Source organism: Lithobates pipiens, unplaced genomic scaffold (assembly GCF_037356315.1).
Source record: "Lithobates pipiens isolate NorthernLeopardFrog02 unplaced genomic scaffold, aLitPip1_a1.2 Scaffold_3, whole genome shotgun sequence".
Classification (NCBI taxonomy): Eukaryota; Metazoa; Chordata; class Amphibia; order Anura; family Ranidae; genus Lithobates; species Lithobates pipiens.
In genome coordinates, this window is record NW_027507790.1 from 238,334,667 (window position 1) to 238,350,635 (window position 15,969).

The window sequence follows — 15,969 nt, forward strand, 5'->3', positions numbered from 1 at the left end:
GGTCACAAATGTACACCTGGACAGAAGGGGCAGTGGAGGGGGGGGGCATTTAGTGGAACCGGCCCCCATCCATTTTTCCTCCTGCAACTGCTGAAAGTCTGCTTATCCTCCTCTCCCTCCCGCAGGCATTCAGTGGCTGCAGGAGGAACATTTAGGGGATCAGTTCCTCTATATGCCGCCCCTCCTATCAAACTTTCTCTTCTTTCTGCATCCCTTGACCCCTTTGTGTTCCCCTGGTTCCCCCTCGTCCCTACACAGCTCTGACAGCTTCATCCCTCCCTTCTCCTGCCGTCTGCTGCAGGGGATGTGTCAGGAGGCAGAGTATGTCATTTACCAACACTTCCTTTTCTGAATGTACAGAGTCAGTGATTGGCACCAATCTCTGACTCTGTTCATTCATTCATGAGGCTGCAGAGATGGAGATTGAGTGCTGTGTCCTCAAACTCCTTTCTCTGTCTCAAAAGTAGAAAAACAGAGGTCTATTCAGACCCCTGATATTTCACCAAAGCCCCCCCAATGTGGCTTCTCAACATTTTAAAAAAAATAATAACAAAATTGTAAAAAATATAAAACAATTAAAATAACAAATATAAAAAATTACTGACACCAGTGGCGAGACTACCAGGGTTGCAAGTGCACTGCTGGGGGTCAGGGGGGTTCTTCATTCTTTGTTGCACCGGGGCCCTGAAGGTTCTAGATAAACCTGTGGATTTTTGCATATATTGCAGGTATAGTTGGGGGCTTTTCATTTTACCATGGTGTGTTTTTAGGAGTTTGTCTAATAACAAGGTGTATATGCTAAATTTTAATGGTCACATCAGCCTAATTCTTTATATTTCATGTATTATGAATAGAATGTGGAAGGGTGATGAGCTCTAATTTGGCTTTTTTGTTGTTAGGTTACATGTTGGTCTTTACCTCACGTACTACTGATCTCTGACTTCTCCTCCTCACCTACTGACCTCTGTCCTCTGCATCACTTACTACTGATCTCTGAACTCCGCCTTACTTACTAGTGACATGTGAACTTTGGATCACTTGCTACTGACCCCTGTATTCTGCTTCCCTTTTAGCCAATATTCAGCGCAATAAATACTCTGATACCCCTAACTAAAATCTAGTGCCTTCAGAAGTCACCTAATTAGTAAATAGAGTCCACCTGTGTGTAATTTAATCTCAGTATAAATACAGCTGTTCTGTGAAGCCGACAGAGGTTTGTTAGAGAACCTTAGTGAACAAACACCATCATGAAGGTCAAGGGACACACCAGACAGATCAGGGACAACGTTGTGAAGAAGTTTAAAGCAGGGTTAGGTTAAAAAAAAAATATCTCAAACTTTGAATATCTCACGGAGCACTGTTCAATCCATCATCCAAAAATGGAAAGAGTACGGCACAACTGCAAACCTACCAAGACATGGCCGTCCACCTAAACTGACAGGTCGGGCAAGGAGAACATTAATCAGAGAAGCAGCCAAGAGGCCCATGGTAACTCTGGAGGAGCTGCCAAGAGCCACAGCTCAGGTGGGAGAATCTGTCCACAGGACAACTGTTTGTGCACTCCAAAAATCTGCCCTTTATAGAAGAGCGGTAAGAAGAAAGACATTGAACGTTTTGGCCTAAAAGCAAAATTCTTTGTGTGGCAGAAAACGAACACTGTACATCATGCCGAACACACCGTCCCCACCTTGAAACATGGTGGTGGCAGCATCATGTCGTGGGGAAGTTTTTCTTCAGCTGGGGCAGGGAAGCTGGTCAGAGTTGATGGGAAGATGGATGGAGCCAAATACAGGACAATCTTAGAAGAATACCTGTTAGAGTCTGCAAAAAAACTTTAGACTGGGGTGGAGGTTCACCTTCCAGCAGGACAAAAGACCCTAAACATACAGCCAGAGCTACAATGGAATAGTTTAGAGCAAAGCATATTTATGCATTAGAATGGCCCCGTCAAAGTCCAGACCTAAATCCAATTGAGAATCTGTGGCGAGACTTGAAAATTGCTGTTCACAGACTCTCTCCATCTAATCTGACAGAGCTTGAGCTATTTTGCAAAGATGAATGGGCAAAAATGTCACTCTCTAGATGTGCAAACATCCCCAAAATATAATTGCATCTGCAATTGCAGTGAAAGGTGATTCTACAAAGTATTGAGCCCAGGGGGGCTGAATACAAATGCAAACCACACTTTTCACATATTTATTTGTAAAAAATGTTGAAAAGCATCTATCACTGTCCTTCCACTTCGCAATTATGTGTCACTTTGTGCTGGTCTAACTCATAAAATCCCAATAAAGTACTTTTATGTTTTTTGGTTGTAACACGACAAAATGTGGAAAAAGTCAAGGGGGTATGAATACTTTTTTAAGGAATTGTACATATTTAAGGTAGGTAGCGCCACTCTTGTCTGTGTATAAGATACCTTTTTTGACAGCTGAATAGAGTTTTTTAATGGGAAAACCCACGTTGCAACCACAAGGCTAGAGATTGGCTTGTGGTTGCAGCCCTATTCATTAGAATGGGTTGGGTTGGAAGTGGTAATCTCAGTTTCACAACATATGTACAATAAAAAATAAATATATTCCCAATTTGCTAATTTGTATTATTTTATTTACAGCCCCCAAAATCCTACATGGCATCCAAGCTGAGATGTTTCCTGATCGCTCTGGAAACCTGAAGCTCTTTTGTCACTTTGGGGACATCCATGCCGATTCCACTATCACTTGGACTAAGGACTCTAAGTTGCTAGCTCGAATGCATAGAGGGTGAGTGAATCTCTTTCTACATTGGTTAAAAACATACTATTATATGGATGGCATGATCACAGAACTGTAAACCAGTCTGACACAGTGGTTACTGTATGCTGTTCGATAAATAACTAGCTATGGAAAATTTGCATTTTTTGAGTTTTGCTAAGAAGTCAAGGAGTCCTTAACACTACGTTGTGCTTGGCTTTGCTATTAGTTATTTACTTCAGCTGCTCCCATATTATTTCTTTATGCAGGCCATACACGGTCGAATTTCGAACTAATTTTCTTTTCAAAATCAGAAAATTCGTTTTTTTTGTGATCCGATGATGCCACCATTGATTTTCGAAATTCGGCCGACCAAGCCTTCAATTTCACCTCATGTTGCTACAGAAAATAATTTTCTTAGCTGGGAATCTTCTTTTCTCTCCGTAAATTTTCTTTTATCTCCGTACATTTTCTTTTATCTCCGTACATTTTCTTTTCTTATTACGTTTCTCGCACGATTCTCCCATCATTGATTAGAAAATCGTTCGTTTTTCTAAAAATTTCCAACATTTCCTCAAATTTCCTCAAATTTTATTTCCGCACGAAAATCGGCTGTTGCTGCAGCCCACTAATGGTGCGAAATTCATACGAAAATTCTTAGATACGATTTTCGAAAGAAAATTCTTTCGAAATTCGAACCGTGTATGGCCGGCATTATATTGTAACATTATTTGGCTTGTTACTTTATCTGCCTGGTGAACTGCGCTATACCCACATGCACCTGTCATGACTATGGCAGTGCAGTTACTGTGTATTAAAAATATTTCAAACCTTGAAACACCAGATACAACCTAATCATTACCCCAATGCTACCAACATAACCTTTTTGTTGATAAGGGACACCCACACTTGAGATGGGCCCAACCCATAGTTCTCCAAAATTTTTATTATAACTACCTTCAAAGAACCAGAGATCCCTGACCGCTACTATGAACTTATTGACCATAAAATCGATAAAAAACAAATAGGAAAACATAAAACAGTATAAGGAAGCTAAAAGAGGGAGTGCAGGGCAGGGATGGCGAGATGATCCCGTCTGACTCTCGCAATGCTCCAACTGATCTTCTGGCAAGGTTCCCTTCCTCACACCAAGGACCAACTCCCCCCCCCCAAGCTCCTGCCCCTCCAATCAAGTTTCCCTGCCTGTTTCCCTTAGATTGAATGGCGGTGCTGGGACCTGAGAGCAGAGGGACGGGTCAGCCGAGGGCGGCCGACATCGTGGGCGCCCTGGACAGGAAAGTGTGCTTATTAAAAGTCAGCAGCTACAGTGTTTGCAGCTGCTGACTTTAAAAAAATTTTTTTAAAGCTGGCCCTCCTCTTTAAACTATGCCTTAAACTCTGCTTCTTCTGCACACCCCGGTCATGTCAGCCCTCCTCTAATGCCGCGTACACACAACCGGACTTTCCATCAGAATAAACTCTGACGCTCTTTCCGACGGAGTTCCTCCGAAACTGACTTGTCTACACACAATCACACCAAAGTACGTTCATTTAGAATGTGATGACGAACGACGGGACTAGAATAGGAAGTTCAATAGCCAGTAGCCAATATCTGCCCTTGCGTCGTATTTGGTCCGTCGGAATAGCATACAGACAAACCGATTTCCCGATAGGAATTGATTCTGTCAGAAAGATTTAAAGCATGTTCTATTTCTAGGTCCGTCAGAATTTTTATAAAAAAAAGCCAGATGAAGCCCATCTGAATTGTAAAATGAATTTGATAAATACAGTAACGTATAAAAGTGAAATAAGATTTGATTCCTACTTAGGCTGCTTTATAGAATATAATATAATAAAACAGACTAGAGTAGAAAGGAACAGAATAGAAAGGAATAGAATAGTTCCAAGGGTAGCCATGGCACTCTATGTTTGAAGTAAATGCCCAGATGCTCATCTGCAAACAAATCCATATAAATCCAAAACTGGTTTACACGCACTCACGAGTCTTGCAGAGGAGGTCGATCAAAAACTGCAGTGTTTTTATTGTCAACATTGCGATGAAGCTCAGTCCATCTTTCTCAAGACCTCAGGAATAGAATAGAATAGACAAGGTTAGAATAAAACAGAATGGAACAGAATAGAATATAAAAGAATATAATAGAATAAAATAGAATATAAAGAACAGAACAGAATAAATCAATATTAAATAATGGCATATAATAGAACAGAAAACAGAATCAAAAATAAAATAAAAAAATAGAATAGAAAATAAAATAGATTAGAAAAGAATAGAATAAAATAGAACGAATATAGCCATCATTTTGAATCAATTCAAAAAATTTAAAATATACGAAACTAAACCAAATATGCCAAACGAATTCCGAAAACTAATTATTCTAACATAGTAAATATGATGACATTAAATTATTAACTTAACAAACAAATCCAAAACTAAATGAAACACATTTTCCATCATGCACATCTCTAGTGGAGGAGATTCCAGACTCCTAGGGAATGAATGTGAGGCTGCAACCTTTTCTGCTGCAGTCAGGATGCTGAAACCCTCAAATCCAGTTCATGAGTCTCCCAGCAACCATCAAACTCAGACGTTCTCAGCACTGAGGACATCCAACTTCAAAGGCCTAAACTGCCGGCTGCTCTGAGTCGATTCGGATGGAGACTGGGGACTCTGGGGACTCTGATCTGTTGGACACAGAGGAGGTTTCACTGATCTAATAGACACCTGTTGCCTCTATAAAGAGAACCTGTCACAAGGGGCATAACTACAATTCAAGGTGCGCTATAGCAAAATGTTTACATGGCCCCCTAGGGACCTCTCTCTGTGACACCTGGCAATGTCATTTAGGACAATAGTGTAACTGATCCTAATGTAAAGCATGTGTAAATCGAGAACAGGCAACAGAAGAGCCATAAACATAGTTGGTACACAACTACGGATAAGTGCAGGCGAGTTTGCCATGGAAAGGTCTAACCACTTTTTAGCTGAGTTTTCAGTCTCGGGAATACTGTTTACTCAGGAATACAGAGTTAAAGTGGATGTAAACCCGAATTTTTTTTTTTTTTTGTTTTTGATGTCATAATGTAGAGTATAAGATTTCCTATAATTTGAGCCCAGTCTTTCCCCAAAGAGGTAATCCATCTCGGCGCAATCCTCTTTTATTGTTCAGTGAGATAAATCTTGACAAACAGAGAAAAACTTTGTCAAATCCTCCCCCCTTGCTGTGAGTGACAGGTTATTTACATATCTCGTGCACTAGCCTAACAGACATGCATTCTTTTTTAATTCCCTCCCACTCCTTTCTTCCGCTGCTCTGCAAGGATTGGCTGTTCCACACCTCAGCATGATTTATCATGCTGAAGTCATGTGGGGACTTTTCTGGGTTTTGACTGGATGTTAGTGATCTTAGCAGCAGTTCAGTGTAAGAAATACACAGGAGAAAATGCATGTTGATAAGGGGAGTGTAGAGGTGGGCGGGGAGTCTACTGACATCACGAATCCACCCACTGAGCCCTGGAAAACAGACCCACCCACAAAATCTGCAGTTTTTCGGATCTCATAGCAGACAGAGGGGAGACATTTGACAGATAAGTATACATGCAGGAGGCATGTATATCCTTCTAGATAACCAATATTGCAGTAGTTTAGAAAGATGAGATTGGGTTTACATCCACTTTAATATTAAAATGCTGGCCAGGATGTCTAGATGCCCTGAAAGCATTAACTCTACACACAGATAGGGGGTGCAAAAGAAATCGGTGATTAGGGTTGTTACCTATTCGGGATTCCCCTGGACAGTTTGGATTTGGAATCATGTGTTTCAGACTGTTAGACCCGGACACATTATTCAGACTGGACTATGGCTTCCCAGAAGAGTTGCTGGCTGCAATTGTCTAAGCTGAGAGTGTCTGTTACACTCTCTTTCACATTGCCCAAAGCCAGGACTATCAATCTCCCCCAAACACACACACAGATGGGAATGGAGAGAGGGCTCAGTCCGCACCTCCTTTCTTCTGCCCCTCTTTGTCTGCCCACATTCTAATTCCCAGCGCTGTACCTCAGAAAAGGAAAGTGGGGATGGGAAGTGGGAAGCCCAGCAGCCTCAGACACTTCTGGATGAGAGGTGCTGACTGCCAAGGGGTGAGTGAACTTACCATCCATCCCTGTCTGTGACTGAAGTCTCCCCCCTCCCTCTCCTCCCTCAAGTGAGTACGCTAAGGTAAATCAGGGTTCTCAGAGCACTCATTACATCACTTTACACCAGAGGCCACAGTGTTCCTCCTTACATCAGCATCCTCTCCGTATACCAGAGCATCCCTTATGTCAGACTTCTCAGAGTTCTCTCTTACATCAGAGTCTGCAGAGTCCCCCCTTACAGTGAAAGGGAACTCTGAGTTCAAATGTAAAAGGGGAACTCTGCGGATTCAGCTGTAAAGGGGAAACTGAAGATTCAGATGTAAAAGGGGAACTCTGTTGACTCTGATGTAAGGGGGGAACTCTGTGGACTCTGATGTTAAGGGCGGATCTTGTGATTAACTTCATATTATTAGAAATGTTATTTAATAGCAACATCTATGCATAGTTTATGCATACCATGAACTTTTTCTTCAATCCAACCAAAACACCTGTATATAAATGGTATCATTATAAAAAATAGGCAGATATCTTTCAACAATGTTTTTTTTATTTTATTAAACCCAGCACTGTAAGGAGTGGAGAACACAGGAATATTATTAGATCTAGAAATCCTTTTCTTTTTATCTTTAAACAGCTTCTCACAAGATGTTTTCTTAGCAATTCTCAATCTAAAACAGATTCGGAAAACAAAGCAATCCCACATCAATTTGGCTTCTTTATCAAAATTGGTATCTCTACAGAGTCTCAAAAATTGGCCAATGGGGATGCTTTTTATAGTGTGCAGAAGGTGTTCCCAATCGGCTCTCATCACTGCATTGCCAGTTGTTGACTTTCTGTGAAGTCCAGATACAATCCGATTCCCTTCACTGGACAAATTCACATCCAGGAAAGAAATCAAGCTAAAATCTGGCTTGGCTTCAGCTAAAATCTGGATTGGCTTGATTATTCAGATAATCAAGCCAATCATTCAGCCTTCCAATCTCTGTGAAAAAAATGAACAAGAGATCATCTATGTAGCGAAAGTATGCCTTCACAAACGAGCGATAGGGATTGCTGACCAAAGATGCGGGACCTCTCCCACCAACCCATGTATAGGTTGGCAAGGGAAGGTGAGAACTTGGCTCCCATAGAGTCCCCGCACCTCTGGAGGTAGCAATCCCCATCAAACATGAAGAAGTTGTGCGTTAACAGATAATCCAGACTGAAAAAAGCATAAGTGTGAACGTGTCCTATCGGAAGCCATGTTAAATGAACTGTAGTGCGCTTCTGCAAAAAGCACCTAAAAATTGCGTAGGTGTGAACCGAACCTCAATCAGTTTCAGTTTTTGGTTTGTTGGCTGCATGGGGAAACTATATGTGTTCAATTTTAATATGATTATTTAAAGTGTAAACTATAGAAAAAAACTTTTATTTTTATTTTGGATAGAGCAAGGGAGCATTATAGCCCCTGTCAGATTTTCTTTCCCCATCTGTGTCCCATTGGGAAGATTTCCCTTCACTTCCTGTCCCATAGCCAAACAGGAAGTGAGGAAATCCCTGCAAATTAAGGGAATTCCTTAGGGAACCCCCATTCACCAGAGCTAGTGTTCCCATTGGAAGATTCCCCCTCTTTTACTTTTCTGGGGACAACCCAAAATGTGGGATTTCCTTTCACGTTCACTTTCAGTGATAATGGTAAACAGGACAACTAGAGAGGGTACACGGGGGCACAGACAGCCCAAAAAACGAATAGGTATTCAAATCCATCTGCACCCTATCGAAACCAAAACAGAAAAAGGACTTTTCAAACGGTGGAGAATCCGACGGACTTTGCAGCTGAGGTCCGCCGTACTTTCAAACGAACGGACTTGGCCACACACGATCACTCCAAAAGTCAGACGGATTCGAACGTGATGACGTAGAATAAGGAAGTTCATAGCCAGTAGCCAATAGCTGCCCTAGCTTCAGTTTTAGTCCGTTGGACTAGCACACAGACGAACGGCTTGTCTGCTAAAAGCTGAGTCCGGTGGACAAATTTGAAGCCAGTCTTATTTCTTGGTCTGCCGGACTTTTGGGAAGAAAAACTCTGCTGCAACCTACACACGATCGAATTGTCCGACAGACTCTGGTGCTTCTGACCAAGTCTGACAGAAAGTCCGATCGTGTGTACGTGGCATTAGTTATGCTTTAAGTTGAGTGTTTGCATGATGGCCTGTGTTTATGTGTGGGCAGGGCCGTCTTTAATATTGATTGGACCCTGGGCAAACATTTTCTTAGGGCCCCCCTCCCCCCATGCAATTTCGCTCTCCACCTTCTCTGAGACATAAAATAAATAGCAGCTAGACTTAAAATCAGTTTACTGTATCAGATCAGGCAGCAATTGTGACTGGTTGCCAGAGGTTACAGAATATCATTACTGCTTACTGGCTGGTTGCTAGAGGTTACAGCACTCCTTAAGGCTGACTGATTAGTTGCTAGAGGTTACAGCACATTTCTGCTTGTTGATTGGCTGCTAGAGATTTCTGTACAGTAATACTGCTCACTGGTTGCTATAGGTTACAGCACATCTTCTCCTCACTGCAGGGGGGCATGATAAACCTATGAATGCTGCCTTTATTTACATATCAATGAAGTGTAGTGGGTAGCACTCTCACCTATCAGTAAGAAGGGTTACTGGTTCAAATCCCAACCAGGACACTACCTGCTTGGAGTTTGCATGTTCTCCCTGTGCCTGTGTGGGTTTCCTCCGGGTACTCCGGTTTCCTCCCACACTCCAAAGATGTGCGGGTAGGCTAGTTGACTTCTGTCCAAAATTGGCCCTAGGATATGAATGGGGACCTTGGATTGTGGGCTCCTTGAGGGTGGGGACTGATGTGAGTGTGCAATGTACAGGGATAGGGACAATTGTACACACTCAGGTTGAACTGGATGGACTGGTATCTTTTAAAAGGATAACATCTCCCCACCTGCCAGTGACACCTGCCCTGGCACTGACTACATAGCTGTTTCCAGGGAAATAGTGCTAAACACTGATTCTTTAACAAATGTTACACTTTGTTTAGCCTGAAGGCAAGGAGGTAACGCTTCATACTTGTGCGGCCTAGGTACAGTTTGTAGGAAATCTCTGCTTCGCAGCAGGCCTCAAATTTGGGGTCCCTGCCACGGAAACTGGTAAACCATATAGCCACCAATCCATAGCACTCTGTCACCAGCTACCACTTCCTCCTCTCCTGAAATGGCTGTTTCTACTTCTTTAGTTGCTTGACACTCCTCCTTACCTAGAAGGTTAGCGTGAAGGTTTAATTTCGTTCCCAGTTCCTATACACTGTAGAAGTGAGATCACCTTTAAGGTCTAGCTGGCAACCTGATCAATTTAAAATGTTGTGTAATTTTTGTTTGTTGGATATTGCTTACTATGTATTACTAAGTACAATATATTTGTTGGTGGTGCACAGGTGTAGTTTAGGTTATTAGTTTATCATACACTGTAGAATTTCTCTCACTTGTCATTTCCAATAATCAGACCAGAGGATTCACTTAACCAGCAACTCAATTTACTGAATAAAGATGTGGAAATACAACTGCTTTCCATACAGTTCTTTTTAGTTTGATTCCAGCATTTTACATGGCAGTGCAACTTGAACTGTGTTTATGGCAATGCCTTTAGGGGCTATACTGTGGTGTCTCACCACTTTCTTTGACTTGTAATAGTGCCCATCTAATGGTGGTTCACTCATTACAGTCCCGTTCTGGGTCTTGCTAAGGGATGACCCACTTCAGTGCAGCACTACATTGCTCTGTCTATGGTTCCTCTCTGTCCCATGACCAAACTCCAAGAAAATAGCTCTTTTGGGACATACCCCCTTCCACTTAAATATCTCAACCACGGGGCTCTCCCCAGTAAGCACACTACAGTAAGTTAACCCCAACAATACCACCCCCTCCCAGACTGTATGCAGGCCATGATGTAGGGCAGAGGTCTACAATCTTTCCAAACAAAGAGCCAGTTTACTGTCCTTCGGACTTTAGGAGGGCTGGACTGTAGTGCACCAGTGGGAGAAAACAATGCCCTATCTTTAGTATTAGGGGGAGGAATAGCGCCCCATCAGTCAGTGGGAGGAATAGTGCCCAATTGTTGGCGTCAGTGGAAGGAATAGTGTCCCAGCATTAATGTCAATGGGGGGAGGGAGAGAGGATAGGGCTGTATTGTTGGTGTCAGTGGTGGGAGGAATAGTGCCCAATTGTTGATTTCAGTAGAAGGAATAGTTTCCTATCATGGTGTCAGCGGGTGGGGGTAGTGCTGTGATGCTGGTGTTAGTGGGAGGAATTGTGCCCCCATTGTTGGTTTCAGTGGTAGGAGTAATGCCCAATCATTGGTGTCAATGCAAAGAATATTGCCCCATCGTTGGTGTCAGTGAGAATAGTGTAGGGGATATTCAGCCACAGGCCACATTTATAGTTTGGATTTATCTTTATTTGATTCATAAGTAATTCATGTTTCTAGATCTATTTTACGAGTTGGATTTTCATTTCAGTGTTTGAAGAGTTTGGGCAGCAGCACTGAGGTCATCTCAGTGATGATAACTATCACTCCTTATATGACAAAAATGTGTGATCATTTTTCCTCCTTCATCTTCGCTGTTATCCCATTATTGATTTTCACACAAATCTTTGCAATAAGATGCTGGTCTGACTCTCCGGCAGGGAATCGTATATGTTATGCCGTGTACACACAGCTGGATATTCGACAGCAAAGGTCCAACTGAATGAATCCATTGGACAATTCAACCGTGTGTGGGCTTCATCTGACCTTTGCTGTAAAAAAAACAGACAGACTTTAGATTTAGAACATGTTTCAAGTCCGACTCGAGTCTGGTCGAAAAATCAGTTTGTCTGTATGCTAGTCCGACGGACAAAAACCGACGCTAGGGCAGTTATTGGCTACTGGCTATGAACTTCCTTATTCTAGTCCAGTCGTACGTCATAACATCCGTTGGACTTTGGGGTGATTGTGTGTAGATGTTTCGGCGGAACTCCGTTGGAACTCTGTCAAAAAGTCCTTCGAAGTTCAGTCCGACGAAAAGTCCGGCCATGTGTACACAGCATTACTGTGATTGTATACCGCCTTGGCATACCTTCCTATAATAGCTGGCTAATGTAAACACGTGAGTTCTCCTTCAGCAGAAGCCTTTTAACAATTGTACTAACCACCTCTTACTAGTTGTCAATCAGAGGAAAACTGTCCCGTCTTTCACTACAGTCTTCAGCCGCAATGCGTATGCAAAAAAAAAAAAATCTAGCTTTAGTAGTGGGGGCTGAGGTTCGGACAGACAAAAGACTTTCCTTTACGGAATAGAAACAGCTGGATGTTCAAATAGTTAGCCATACGCAAAAAGAGCAAGGTATAGAATAATGGTCTCAGCCAATCCCTATCTCCATTTCCTTTCCCATCTACTTTTCATCAGATGATTGAATATGGTTGATAGAGGTCTCCATACATCCTTAGACGCGTTTCTTGGATAGAGATCCACATCATCAGGAGTTCATTAGTGGAGAATGGGTATGTTCACTAAATACAAAAGAAATATACGTAGAATATCATCATGGTTTAAATTCATTTTAGGCACTAAAAACTTGAATTTAAACCATGATGATATTCTACATATATTTCTTTTGTATTTAGTGAACATACCCATTCTCCACTAATGAACTCCTGATGAAGTGGATCTCTATCTAAGAAACTCATCCAGTGTGTAAAGGAACTAAATGTATAAGCTACAATATACATAAACAATGTTGAACAGAAATGTATATGTTGAAGTCTGGACAGTTTTAGTATGGAAAAGTCTATGGATTGACATATCTGTTTTTTAATATTGCTGTTCTAATAGAATACATTTTTGTAATAAACGTTATATTTTTAACGTTCATTTTGGTAGTGACGTTAAAATCCCACCATGGTGATGGGTTTATACCCGTAAATAAATTTGGATTTGTCTATACTTAAATTGAACCATTAACATTAGCCCTTGATCCATTAAAGCTTGTGATCTAAACCTAGAAATACAGGTTATCATTGGTGCAATTTCCTTTATTTTACCCAGCTAGTTTGGTTTCATATACTTCGCATTGATTGTTGGTAAGCCCTTACACTATGTCATTGGTCAATTTAAAAAAAGCCAGCTCGGGAGAAGGAGCCGTAGTGACCCGTGACATAGATCCTGTAGGTGGATATAGTCTGGCACTTGGCGTACCCTACTGAGTGGCTGGGTCCCTAACTTCGAGCCCGCTGCAGAACTCCTAGGGACTGACTCTGGAACTACATGTATACAAGTCCTTGCAAACACGTGCGGTGGTGGCTTCACTTGTTTGCCTTCAAGCTGAACGTGGTTAAGTGTAGCGTGTACAGTGTTGTAAATAGCTGGTGGAGGACAATCAGTTCTTAGCACTATTTCCCTCAAAATGTCTCTGTAGTCATGCCGGGACAGGTGTACTGACAGGTGTTAAGACGTAATCCTTCTGTGTGAAGGGACTGGCAAAGTAGGTTATCATCTGGCCTTGAGGTGGCACTAACCCACATGTGAGATAATGCAAATGTAATAGCATGAAGTTCCCCCATGTTACCCAAAACGGTATACCAGTACAAAGTCACGTTACAAAATACGGAACACTAAAGTCTTAGCGCACTATGTTCTTTGCATGTTTTCCCTTTGGTTTGAGTGAGTTAACTTTTAGTAGTCTGCTTTCCTTCTGCTTTCTCAATTAGCCCTAGTATGTGCGTATATTTTGGCTGGGCACATGGATCATCGCATTCTGCATTACAATCTAGAGGTGAGCAGCTGGGGAAGGGTTCAGGGAAAACCTGGCAACCCACCCCATAAGAAAGAAAAAAACACCAATTCTCAGGCCTTGAAGTTAATCAGACTAAATTGGAAGCTCTTTTTTTAACCTTTCTTTGCCCCTGTAATCTCACATCATTGCAACCTTCACTTTCCTTTTCATGGATGCCCCACAGTTAAAATCTAACGGTGCATTGCAAAGCCCTGTATCATGCCAACTACCCACCTATTACATACATTATACATTGTACATTCACATCAGTCCCTGCCCTCAAGGAGCTTACAATCTAAGGTCCCTATCTCACATTCATACATACAAATAGTAGAGCCAATTTAGAACGGAGCTAATTAACCTACCAGCACGTGTTTTGAGTTTGGGAGGAAACTGGAGTACATGGAGGAAACCTATGCAGGCACAGAGAGAACATGCAAACTCCAGGCAGGTAGTGACGTGGTTGGGATTCAAATAAATGACTCTAGTGCTGCTAGGTGGAAGTGCTAACCACTTAGCCACTGTGCTACCCTACCTATGCTTCGTAAACTGACCTTCTATCCCAGTAGGCCCCCTTACTTACTTTCTGGATTGGCAGAGTGGCCGTGGTAAAAATGACCCTAATAGCCAAAATATTGTACCTCTTTCAAGTCCTCTCAGTCCCATCATATTTTTTTAAGATGCTTCAGCGATGGGTACTATAATATGTGTGGGGGGCCCAAAAAACCTTGCTTGCCGAAATCATTAAAATGTTTACCCAGATTGGGTGGTGCCCTCTGCCTTCCCCATTTTTCCAATTATTATTTTGCGTCTCTGCTGGCCCAACTGACAAAGTATCATGTCACCTGGGAAACGCGCTTAAGGGTGAGTATTGAAGCGACGGACTATGACCCCGCCTCTATAGACAATTTATTATGGCTTAACTCTTCAATGGCTAACTAATTCCATATCCCTCCAGGCGTAAACTTCAATAAATATTATTGAACAAAAAAAATTGCCAAATTCTATGGAAAAGGCTTTAATCAAGTGTATCAGCCATAGTGCTCAGAGCACTGACCCGTAACATCAATGAGAGTCAACTGAACAAATATATACAGTGCATGCATGTAGCGATATGTGCTCCTTACATATGCACTATATTACCAAAAGTATTTATATATATATATATATATATATATATATATATATATATATGCACACCGTAGGGTTCAATATTGAGTTGGTCCACCCTTTGCGGCTAATACAGCTTCAATTCTTCTGGGAAGGCTGTACACAAGGTTTAGGAGTGTGTCTATGGGAAAGTTTGACTATTCTTCCAGTTGCGCATTTGTGAGGTCAGGCACTGATGTGGACAAGAAGGTCTGGCTCGCTGTCTCCGCTCTAATTCATTCCAATGGTGGTCTATCAGGTTGAGGTCAGGAGTCTGTGCAGGTCAGTCAAGTTTCTCCACCCTAAACTCAATCATCTATGTCTTTATGGACCTTGTTTTTGCACTGGTGTGCAGTAATGTTGGAACAGGAAGGGGCCATCCCCAAACTGCTCCCACAAAGTTTGGAGCATGAAATTGTCCAAAATGTCTTGGTCTGCTGACACCTTAAGATTTCCCTTCACTGGAACTAAGGGGCCAAGCCCAACCCCTAAAAAAACAACCCCACACAATAATCCCCCCTCCACCAAATGATTTGGACCAGTGCACAAAGTCCTGATTACAACCCGATAGAACACCTTTGGGATAAATTAGAGCAGAGACTGTGAGCCAGGCCTTCTCATTCAACATCAGTGTCTGACCTCACATATGTGCTTCTGGAAAAATGGTCAAACATTCCCATAGACCAAGGATCTTCAAGCAATGGCCCTCCAAGCTGTTGTGAAACAACACTCCCATGAGTCATTGTAAAACTCTGACATTCACTGGCATGACTAGGCATCATGGGAATTGTAGTTACTGAACACCTGGAGGGCCATAGTTTGGAGACCCCTGCCATAGACACACTCCTAAACCTTGTGGACAGCCTTCCCAGAAGAGTTGAAGCTGTTATATCTGCAAAGGGCCAACTCAATGGTGAACCCTACGGACTAAGACTGGAATTCCATTAAAGTTCATGTGCATGTAAAAGAAGGCGTCCCAATACTTTTCGTAATATAGTGAATATCCTTTGCTTCCTTAGCCAAGCAGCACAGTTATTATGATTTACTCTGATTTAAACCCTGCAAGTACCAGTGACCACTGCCCGACTAGCATCATGTTCATAGCTGTGGAGAGGCGAAAGC

The 15,969-nt window shown here is 42.1% G+C and overlaps 1 protein-coding gene across 2 annotated transcripts in view; it reads left to right on the forward strand.

Annotated features, from left to right (window-relative positions):
* Positions 1-15,969, forward strand: part of ALPK2 (alpha kinase 2) — a 155,812-nt gene that overhangs the window by 50,874 nt on the left and 88,969 nt on the right. For both annotated transcript variants that reach the window (XM_077462921.1, XM_077462920.1), the window contains exon 3: positions 2,615-2,762. In XM_077462921.1, the coding sequence (XP_077319047.1) occupies positions 2,615-2,762 (148 nt within the window). The remainder of the gene's footprint in view (positions 1-2,614; positions 2,763-15,969) is intronic.